This window comes from Schistocerca serialis, chromosome 3, assembly GCF_023864345.2.
Source record: "Schistocerca serialis cubense isolate TAMUIC-IGC-003099 chromosome 3, iqSchSeri2.2, whole genome shotgun sequence".
Lineage (NCBI taxonomy): Eukaryota > Metazoa > Arthropoda > Insecta > Orthoptera > Acrididae > Schistocerca > Schistocerca serialis.
Genome location: NC_064640.1, coordinates 732,768,444 through 732,780,654, shown reverse-complemented (window position 1 = coordinate 732,780,654; position 12,211 = coordinate 732,768,444). Strand labels below are relative to the sequence as shown.

Genomic DNA, 12,211 nt, shown 5'->3' with positions numbered 1-12,211 from the left:
GAGGTAATTTTTGTAACATAAGAATTTCTGTAAGTAGACTTATGTTTTCATGCAAATTCTGTGAATCATGATGGTGGTTTTGTTTTGAATGTGAGGAATTCTTGATTTTTGACAGGGCAAATGATTAACATTCAATGTTTGATTTCTCAATTGATACATTTGGATACAGAATAATTCTAATGTGTGTTTAATCCTTCAGAATTTGGAATGTTAAACGGTGACTCCAGTAGGGTTATGGTTGTCAAATGTTGTGAAGAACTGTAAACAAGTATTAAAATGTTATCAGTTAGTATAATAAGTATGTATCATTAGTAACATGAGTAGTATTGAAGGCTAATATGCTGATTTTTTAATATTCAAGGCATTGTACTATTTAGTAATTTGTGAATGACGAACATGTAGCCATACACACCAATAGATCTCCCTCGGCATCTCTACTCCACAAGCTGCCTTATTATATGTGGCAGAGGGTATTTCTGGTTCCACTATCATTTTTCTCCCGTCCTTGTTCCATTTGTGAGTCATGATGTGAAGAACAACTGATAATAAATCTCAGTATGAGCTCTGCTTCTGCAGTTTTCTCAACACTAATATTTCAGGAGACGTCTGTTAGAGGAAGTGATATGTTGCCGTACCCTTCTTGAAATGTACGACCTTTAATTTCATTTGTAAACCTCTCTTGTTATTGCCTCTCTTGTACTGTCTGCCACTGGAGCTTGTTGAGCATCTCTGTAATGATCCTCTGATTCCTAAGTGATCTTGTGATGTAACGTGGCACACTTCATTGGCTCTTCACTCTCTCTTCTTCTAATCCAACCTGGTAAGGACCCTAGGTTGATGAGCAATGCTCAGGAATTGTCCTTGCAAGTGTTTTATAAACCATTTCTTTCATAGATGAATTAAATTTCCTTAATGGAGAGTCCAGGTTGGAATATCGACAGTATTATGAAAATGATAGATTGCTGCTGGCCATACAGATGATGTACTGATAGGCACAACAAAAAGACTTTTACACATTCAGCTTCGGCTCAAAGCCTTCTTAAGAAAAGAAAACATAAATACACACACACACATTCAAACAAGCAGACACACCTCATGCACACATAACCTCTATCTCCAGCTGCTGCAGACAGAATGCACGTGTCACAATGAATGAAAGCAATAATTTGGAGTGGGGCGGGGAAGGGGGAGGGATAGAAAAGCTTGTGGTGGAGGAGACAATCCACTTGGTCCCGGTTTTGAAGCAGCCATTGAAATCAAACATGTTTTGTTCAGCTGCATGTCATGCCACTGGGTTGTCCACTTTGCTCTTAGCCATAGTAGGATGGTCCCCCCCCCCCCTGTCACACACACACACACACACACACACACACACACACACACACACACACACACACACACACACACACACATTTTACCATTGTACAGGGTGTCCATAAAGTCTGGGAACACTTTCAATTATTTATTGCACAAGTACTAAACATTGTACAGATGCCATACATATTGCATTTTGAACTGAAACTCTGAAAGTTTTTTTTAGAAACATTCTATATGCGAACCATGAGTGACCCGGCAGACGTCAATTTGGTAATTGAATTCTTGCCATATCCATCTCAGCATGACATTGTCGACCATGGCAGTCACTTCCCATATTCTCTCCCGGAGCTGTGCTACATCATGTGGTAGAGGCGGTACATACACCAGATCTTTAATGTGACCCACAGAAAAAAAAGCCGCACGAAGTGAGATCTGGTGATCAGGGAGGCGTACACAGAAAGCTCGCTCTGCACCTGAACTCACCATGTTCGTGACTAGCACTGACTATTAGCAAATTACCAAACTACGCTGTGGCGGTATACGTGAAGGAAAAGAAAAATAAAAGTTTCTCTTCAAAATGACGTGTATGACATCTGTACAATGTTTGGTTCTTATGCAGTAAATAATTGAAAGCGTTCCCGGACTTTATGTACACCCTGTATATTACCTGGTGCCAAGTGTGAAAGTAATTATATTGACGAAACTTTGAAGTGAACTTGTAAGTGATGAGTAGCAGATGATTTTCTTCATAAGAGAACATTCAGAATTTTGTAACTGCAATCACTTTACCACTTGCTTGCATATAAAAGACAAATACATAACAGTTGTCATGTGTTTATGTTACAGTTTAAGTCACCGCTGCAACATAGCAACTCACATACAATGCATCAAGTTTCATACCTAAAATGTAATATAACCCACTTTACAATGGGACTTGTTTACCGAAACACATTGTGCATATGACAAATGAAATAAATCTGGTGAATAGCGCTGCAGTGTGTGACAAGTACTGGATAAAAAATCTGAAAAGCAACGTAGAAAACACTACCTGTTTATGCAATATACTATGATTGTATGCAGTTGGTTTCTAAATTTTTAATTATGTGGCATAGCAATACACAGAAAATCATTTACTGCTATTTAATACATTTCTGGTGCGGGGGGGAGGGGGGAATGGTACCCTTATAACAAAAAATGAATATTCTATGTGTCCGTGTGTGACTTTGGTAATTCCGATGTTACATTTAAGGTTTAGTAGCAACAGTGAACAGCAGACTTGAGACAGCACTTCTATTCACCACTAAATGAGTGCAGATAAGCTGATAGTCTTTTGTGTGTGCGCACAAAAAACGCATATTCTCTAAATTAGTGTACTAAATCTGAGGTCTGCTTTGCCTTTTATTTTCAAAATTGACAAAAGTCTCAAATCTGAAATATAAATAACTTAACTGGTAAATATTTCTCACATAAAGTCCTCATGCATGGTTCATCTTCTTTCGAGAATTGGTATTTCGTGATTTTGCAGCATATCTAATGAAATATTGGCTTTTACAAAAACTTGAACATTACTTTTCCTGAAACTGTCTTTGTATTGTTTCTGTCATTAAGCACAATGTAAGCTTTCAACAATGGGTAACTGATTCTTCAAGCATAATTCATGGTGAAATAGTTCACGGGTGAACAGCCAGATGTGAATGTGCAATGGGCACAGTATTTCGACAATCAGCCACATTGCCATCGTTGGGTGTGCTGATGGTGAACTGAATGCTTAGGGACTGGTGCGGTGCTCTTCCACATCGTGTTGACACATTGCTCTAGCCACAGTTCGTGACCAGGGATGCATCCTGGTGGAATCTCTGCTGTTGCTCCACTTTCCACCAAAATCAGTTAATTGTGAGATATCTCCTTCCTCTTCTTAATCAGTGGATTCTCAGCTCTTACTAAAGACTGGTCAGCAGTTCCCATACCCAATCTCAATAATCCTTTAATGACACAGTTCCCTAAGTTAGAAGTCTGTGTAGTATGATCATAATACATTCCATACGATTCCGATAGGCAATGTTCTGCAACTGCTGACTTGTTATGCTGCTGCAGTGTGGTGTTCTATTAGTGTTCTCATCAAGCATGTTCAGCAGTATGCATCATCTTACCTATGTACACTGATCAGCCAGAACATTATGACCGCCGACCTACTGTCGATATAAACTCATCCAGGCAATAGCAGCATCACCTGGCGCAGAATGACTGATAGTCAGACACTTGCACGGTACAAATATTGTCAGTGATCGTACTGTCTATGTGTAGAATGGGAATGCACGTGATCTATCCAAGTTATATCCAGGGCAGATTGTGATGGCCTGGAGGCTTGGTACAATCATTTTGAAAACTGCACGACTTGTTGAATGTTCAAGGAATGCTGTGGTAAGTCCCCATTTTTATAATTAAGGACTGTATCAAGAGCCTACTTCCACTTTTAGTTGATATTATAAATCAATCTTTCAAGCAGGGCTACTTTCCAGACTATTTAAAATATGCGAAATTACTACCTCTCTTCAAAAAAGGTGATGCAGGAATAATTGAAAATTATAGGCCAATTTCTCTACTATCATGCTTTGCAAAAATATTAGAAACTATTATGAAAGATAGGCTAATCAATTATTTAAATAAATACAACTTACTGTCTATTGACCAGTTTGGATTTCGATCAGGGAAAAGCACAGAATCAGCAACAGCACACCTCACAAAACACATCCTAGAAGCATTAGATAAAGGGAACTACACAACAGGTATATTTCTTGATCTAACTAAAGCGTTTGATACAGTAGACCACAACATATTGTTAAATAAGTTAGATGAACTTGGAATTAGGGGACTTGTGAAAAAGTGGTTCCAGTCATATCAAAAAAATAGAAGACAGATAACTGAAATCTCACATATTTCAAGTTGCTCAAACTATATTGTAAAGTATACTTCAGACCCAAATTATGTAAATATAGGTGTCCCACAGGGTAGTGTCCTTGGCCCAGTACTATTCCTCATTTACATAAACGACTTCCCACAGAGCATCAAGCATGGACAAACAATATTGTTTGCAGATGACTCAAATGTTCTAATCAGTGACAAATCACCAGATGCACTAAAAGAAAAAGCCGAACAAACACTAAACAGTGTACGTGAGTGGGCATCCAATAATAAACTAACACTAAATCTTAAAAAAACAAATGCTGTTAACTTCTATGTCTGCAAAAAACCACACTTTAACAACTTTAAGTTAAACAATGAAACTATAGAATGTGTAGACTACACAAAATTTCTTGGTATGCATGTTGACAGTCAGTTAAAGTGGGAAGAACATATTAAAATACTTAGTAACAGAATCGCTACAGCATGCTATGCTCTGAGAATTCTGACTGCAGTTTGTGATACTACATGTGTCAGATCTGTATATTTTTCTTATATCCACTCTGTTATTACCTATGGAATAATATTTTGGGGAGTCAACAGTAAAAATATTCAAATAGTTTTCAAATTACAAAAAAGAGCAATTCGTATAATAACCAAGAGTGGCAGTAGGGCTCACTGCCTTGAACATTTCCAAAAGCTGGAAATCCTAACTGTCCCCTGTGAATACATTTTTCAAAGTGTTATGTATGTAAAAAAAAATATTGACTGCTATATGAAAAATTCATTAGTACACAGCTATGAAACTAGAAACCAATTCAATCTGCATCTAGAGAGGAAAAATAAAGTTAAAACTCAGCAGAGCTTGTTGTACAATGCTGTTAAATTATATAATAAATTACCCCAAAAAATAAGAGATATTGACACAATCGGACAGTTCAAAACAAAACTAAAATTTTTTTTATTAAATAAAAGTTATTACGCAGTAACGGACTATCTGAATTAAAACATGTAGTGTAATTAAAGTAGCCTGCATTGTAATACATGAGGAAATAATTATGATATGTAATCAAAAATTGTACAGTACTATAAGAAAATTACAAATTACATAAGGATATAAAACTAATTTAAGATACCTCAAAAATGTGTGTAAATACTAATTTTATGTGTATAATTGTAGGTATATTGTATTGTATATGTTTTTGCTGACGAAATCCACACAATGTAAATTGTTACATGGATTAATAAAGAAATCAATCAATCAATCAAAGTTTCTTAAACATGTGGCGAAACCAAGGTGAAAACACGTCCAGGCGTCATAGGGTTTGGCGGCCCCCCTTTATTACAGATGTCAGACTTCGTAGGCTGGGCATACTGGTTGGTTAGTTTGGGGGTGGGACAGTAGTGCCACAGGGAAATGTGATAGGACCGCTCTTATTTTCTATATGCATAAATGATTTGGCAGACAAGGTGAGCATCAGTCTGCTGTTTGCTGATGACACTGTGGAGTATGGGAAGATGTCATTGTTAAGTAATTGTAGGAGGATATAAGATGATTTTGAGAAAATTTAAAGTTGGTGTGATGAATGGCAGCTAGTTCCAAATGTAGGAAAATGTAAGTTAATGTAGATGAGTAAGAGAAATACTCCAGTATTGTTCAGATACAGCATTAGCACTGTGCTGCTAATGTGGTCACTTCAATTAAATATTTATCTGTAATGTTGCAAAGTGATACGAGATGGAATGCGGACATAAGGACTGCAGTAGAAGGCAATGGTCGATTATGATTTAGTAGAAGAATTTTAGAAAAGTGTGGTTCATCTGTAAAGAAGACTGCATATATAACAGAAGTATGACCCATACTTGGCTACTACTCGAATCTTTGGGATACCCAGTAGGTCAGATTAAAGGAAGGCATCAAAGCAATTCAGACCAGGATGTTAGATTTGTTACTGGTAGGTTCGATCAGCATGTGAATATCACAGCGTGTCCCTGGTGGGAAGACTATGTTCTTTTCACAGAATACTATCAACAAAATGTAGAGAATCAGCATTTGGACCTGACTGCAGATTGATTCAACTGCCGCTGACGTACATTTCGTATAAGGACCATAAAGATCAAGTAAGAGAAATTAGGGCTCTTTCAGAGGCTTATAGATAGTCGTTTTTCCCTCACCACATTTAATAATGGAACAGCTAAGGAAATGACTAGTAGCTACTCACCGTATGGAGTAGGTATGTAGATGTACATCCATATTTGGTAACACTACAGAATGCAGATAGAACCAACAAGATAGTAGAAGCAGAACTGAAATATATGCATGCATTCCAGGAAGACTTCTGGTTGGGTAGCTGACTGAAATAGGTGAATCGATAGAAATCGAATGATGTTGACATGCAGTGATCGCTTGCTAGTCGCTAACAATAACATTATGTTTAAGGCCTCGCTAAAAATAACATTATGTTTAAGGCCAGTAACATTATGTTTAAGGCCACTATCTCTACAAAACCAAAGGCAAAAGGGTGAATTAATGATAGCTGAAATGTTGAGTGTAATTGAGTTTGAAATCAACTTATTTGTTGATGTATTTGATACGTTTAATTGTGTTGTCTTACGGCTGAACAGTAGCAACTGCAAACTGATAGGCCGTACTGGTCAACATGTTACAATTTTTATCAGTTTTCAGTTACTCCCATCCTGTTCACTTAGGTACATTTTACAAAGTAGCATTTATTAGGTAGTTTGCATTTTGAGCTGGAATTTGCACAGATATTAGCATTTATCACAAATGTGAATTTTTCAGGTCCATGTTTAAAGCATATTGATGTACCAGTTAAGACATTATTTGAGCATGTGAATGTATGTTTAATTTTCTTTCTTTATTACAGACATTATTATTTAATTTGTGTAATATATCCTATGTCCACCATAACTCGTTGTTTTTTTTTTTTTTTTTTTTTTTTTTTTTTTTTAAAAAAAAGTAAAACTAATGATAACCCAAAGGTTGGTATGAATATTACAGCGCTTTGCTATCCATTATGATTCATTAGAAATTGTCTCCCTATTACATTTTTTATGAACAGTACTTGGTGATATGAAAAGTACAGTTGAATTTTAGTAACAACAAACCAGACTTAGTATTGTTTTCAGGAATAAGAAGTACAGAGCTTTAAAAAAGGGAATGACTGAATGGGATAAATAAATTTAACTGTAATATTCTTGAAATATGTGATGTGATTTAAGAGTATTTTATACGAATGTGACTTAACACTCTGTGATGTTGCATTTTTCAGTATTTATTTAAACTATACTCGTAATAGAATTTGTTCTGAACTTGGAATTTGTATTTTCTACAGAGGGAGGTCTGGACATATTGGCAATGTGAGTGATCGCCAAGGACAGTCCCGACCAGTGATGGCCCAAAAAATATTACAACAGAGTCGGGAAGCTGAGTCTGCACTAGCTGATGCCTTGGTAAGTGTCCCATTGTTATTTTGAGTGTATTGTGTCACTATTTTTTTTCTTTTTTGTGTGTACACCTGTGTAACATAAATATATGTGCTAAGTCTGACAGTAGTTCATAGACATGCAATTCTTTCTTTAGATTACATTTATAGAAATGGAGAAGGGCCAGAACACTCAGATGACTACTTGTGATCTAAATACTATGTTTACTTGTTGGTATAAAAATTCCCTTTTTGAAACATGCTGAGTAAAAATCAAAGCATAATTTTGCACTCACTTAAAAAAGGAACTGAATATTTTTTATAAGCCTTAAGGCTACATATATTTTTTTTGGCAACACACGTAACTACGAGGAAACTGAACATAAAGTTTTCAGCATTATGAAAACTGGCATGGAATACACAGAAATAAAAGCAATTCATTCTCTTCAGTTTCACTCTTACTGTTCGTATTCTTGTAAGTCAAAAATTTACAAAAACATTATTTTTGAAATTGACATTTTGCAGATAAGGTAACTTAGTATTATTGTTTTACCAAATTTCTAGAATAACTAATGAAAATGTAGAGGTAACAACTCACCAAATAGTAGAAGCGTTAATTGTCTTTCATGCATTCTAAGAGTGTTACAGTAGAACCCTCATATATCTTAACTCATCACACACTATGACAGTTATATGTCGTTTTGCATATCTTCAGGGTGAAGGAAGGTCAAAAGTGAAAGATTGAGACATGCAGTAGTACAGAAAAATGTATATACGAGGTGCTGGCAGATACAAAGTTTGACAGTTAGTCCTCTAAAGCAGTGAACATAGTGGTGAACCTGAGAAGTTAGAGAACATTACTAAACTGCAGAAAAGAGAGAATTTGTGTGTGTGTGTGTGTGTGTGTTTGTGTGTGTGTGTGTGTGTGTGTGTGTGTGTGTTTGTGTGTGTGTGTGTGTGTGTGTACCTCTAAAATAAATGTGACTGGAAAACACTCTGAGAATGTAATGTTGATGAGACTAAAATTCTATAAATAATTTGACAGGGTCCAGAAGAATAGAGGGCAGAGCGATGTAGTGAGAATGTCATGTTGATGAGACTAAACTAAATGATTTGACAGGGTCCAGGAGAATGGAGGCCAGAGAGATGTGGTGAGAGCTGTGCAGTTGAAATGGGAAATAAGAAATATAATGTTGTTCAGGTAGTTAAGGGGAAAGGAAAACCTAATTTTGAAGGGGGACTGGAATTTGACAGTAGTAAAGAGAAGAGAAGGAAAAATAGAAAGAAAGAAAGAAGAAAAAAAAGATGAATATGTACTGGGAAAAGGAATGAAAGAGTAAGGCACCTGGTAAAATTTTGGACACAGCATCATTTAAACATTCTTAACACTTGGTTTAAGAATCGTAAGGTTCAAACGTAGTATGTGTTCCAAAATCCTGCTGCAAATCAACATTAGTGGTATGGGTCTGTAATTCACTGGATTACTCATACTCTTACTCCAGTATTGGTGTGACCTTTGCAACTTTCCAGTCTGTAGGTTAGGATATTTTGGCAAGTGAGTGGTTGTATATGATTGTTAAGCATGGAGCTATTATATCAGCATACTCTAATTGGTATACAATCTGGACTGGAGGACTTTATTAAGTGATTTAGCTTTTTTTGCTACACTGATGATATCGACATCTAAGTTACTCATGTTGGCAGGAGCTCTTGATTCGAATTCTGGAAAACTTATGTTATCTTCTTTGGTAAAGGAATTTCAGAAAACTGTATTTTAACTCCATCTTACTGGCACTGTCTTTGACAACATGACCTTCACTATCGTGCATTGAAGGTGTTGATAGTGTCTTGCCGCTGGTGTACCTCCAGTATGACCAGAGTCTCTCTGGATTTTCTACCACATGTCAAAACAGAGTTTTGTTGTGAAAACTATTAAAATCACCTTGCATTGAAGCTCACCCTAAATTTCAAGCTTCTGTAAAACATCACCAACCTTGGAGATTTTGCATTCTTTTAAATTTGGTATGCTTTTTTGTTGCTTGTGCGACAGTGTTCTGACCTGTTTTTTGTATTATTGGAGTTTATTTCCATCTGCTATTAATTTGTTTGGTATAAATCTCTCTGTTGCTTTGATACCATTCCTTCGAATATAAGCTACATGTGGTCTACACTTTTATAGTTAGTTCATCGGGAATGGAGGCTGTCCCTTAAGAAAGCGTCGGGCGAATTTTTTCCGCTTTTTAAATAGGTATATTTTGTGTTTATTCTTGTTAGGTTTGGGTGTTGCGGTATTCAGTCTCGCTACAACGACCTTGCATTCACTGTACCCTGAATTCATCACAATGCTCCCAATTTGATCAGGGTTATTTGTTGCTAAGATGTCAAGTGTGTTTTCACCTCCATTCACACTTTTAGTGGGCTCCTGAACTAATTGTTTAAAATAATTTTCGAACAAACAATTTAGTACAGTTTCGGCCAATGTTTTGTATCTGCCACTGACTTCAAATATGTTATTTTGCTAACATATTGAGGCTAGACAGAAGTCACCAACAAGAATAATTGTATGAGTGGGGTACCTGTTCGAAAGAAGACTGCTTTGAACTGTTCAGCAGCTGTATCATCTGACTTTGGAGGTCAGTAAAGGAACCAATTATTAATTTATTCTAGTTGTTGAGTATAACCTCTACATATACTAACTCACAGGAACTATCTACTTCGTTGTTGTTGTTGTTGTTGTTGTTGTGGTCTTCAGTCCGGAGACTGGTTTGATGCAGCTCTCCATGCTACTTTATCCTGTGCAAGCTTCTTCATCTCCCAGTACCTACTGCAGCCTACATCCTTCTGAATCTGCTTAGTGAATTCGTCTCTTGGTCTCTCTCTATGATTTTTACCCTCCACGCTACCCTCCATTACTAAATGGTGATCCCTTGATGCCTCAAAACATGTCCTACCAACCGATCCCTTCTTCTGGTCAAGTTGTGCCACAAACTCCTCTTCTCCCCAATTCTATTCAATACCTCCTCATTAGTTATGTGATCTAACCATATAATCTTCAGCATTCTTCTGTAGCACCACATTTCGAAAGCTTCTATTCTCTTCTTGTCCAAACTTCGTTAGACTACTTCTAACAGTAACCACCAACTGTATTTAAATGTATCCTCTCTGAACAACGTCAGGTCTTTTGTAATAATTTTGGCTCAATTTTTCTGTTGTTTACCTAGAACGAATTGTGCTTCAGTGCTTTCTAGCCCCTGGTTCTTTTGTTCTTTCCCAACACAACTACGACAATTTACTAATATAATACCTACGGTTCCTATGTCAACCCTTGTTCTGTGCCTGGCCATCACTCTTCAAAATTGAAACTTATTTTGTCTTTCCCTGAGGCCCTCTAACCTAAAAAATCACCCAGTCCAATCCACACGCGTGCACCCCCCTTCCTCCCCACTCAACACTTTCTGTGTTCAGTTTACCTCTGACCTGCCCACCATCCTGTGGCGCAACTCGAGGCTCCTCCAGTCTGCATGGTTACAGAACTGTCGGAGCCTCTGATTCAGACCCTTCACTCAGCTCTGTATCAAAGGTCTATAATTGAAGGTCAACATTCAACCCTGTAGATGATGCTACAAATGGTGATCTCTGCCATCATCTTGCAAGTAAGACCGGCAGTCTGTACCATTTCTTCTAGCCACCTGAAACCAGAGAGAATCTCTTCTGATCCAAAGCAACATTTATTGTTGGTACGTACATGAGCCACCACCTACATCCTTTACTTTTTGTGGCATTCAGAAGGACCCATGCCACCTCTTGGGTGACTCCGCCAGGTATGCACACAGAGTGCCCACTGGATTTCTTCCCATCCATGGTAGCCATGTCCCTAATGGGTGCCAACACGTGCCTAACATTAGAGCTTCCAACGGCTGTTGATCCTACCCTCTGCAACCTTGCAGGTTGAGAGGCTTCCTCTAGAACAGGGCAAGCAACTACGTGTGGCTCAGGATGTGTATCAGCTGTAGATAGTACCATGATCCTGTTTGCCAGACAAAGCAGAGAGGTATTTTGATCAGTCTCCCCTCCCATCTCAGAAAGTCTTTCATTGCCTGTCACACCTTGGGATGACCTCCCATTCAGCCACTGGTGAGGGGTCAACCTCAGTGTGGGCAATAACAGGGACATCAACAGTAGTGGACCAGTCGAGGGACACATGGAATGTGCTGGACATACTATAGATCCCCACTTTCAGCCCTCCGCAGTGACGCCCATCGGCAGCAGCCTCAAGCTGAGTGACTGAAGACAGCACCGCATTGAGCTTTGAGTGAAGGTTCACCAATTCAACTTGCATACGAATACAGCAGTCCCAGTTCATATCCACACTGGACTACATTACATAGTCCCTATTCACACTACACTACCCAGGTATTAAAATGCTATACTGTGTATAGTAAGTACCCAAATATGCAATGTTGTTGTTGTTGTTGTGGTCTTCAGTCCTGAGACTGGTTTGATGCAGCTCTCCATGCTACTCTATCCTGTGCAAGCTTTTTCATCTC

General features: G+C 37.7%; 1 protein-coding gene across 1 annotated transcript in view; it reads left to right on the top strand.

Annotated features, from left to right (window-relative positions):
* The window catches only part of LOC126471167 (CLIP-associating protein 2-like), a 149,548-nt gene that overhangs the window by 68,026 nt on the left and 69,311 nt on the right, over nucleotides 1-12,211 (top strand). Inside the window, 1 exon segment of the mRNA XM_050099270.1 lies at nucleotides 7,575-7,692. Coding sequence (XP_049955227.1) covers nucleotides 7,575-7,692 — 118 coding nt within the window.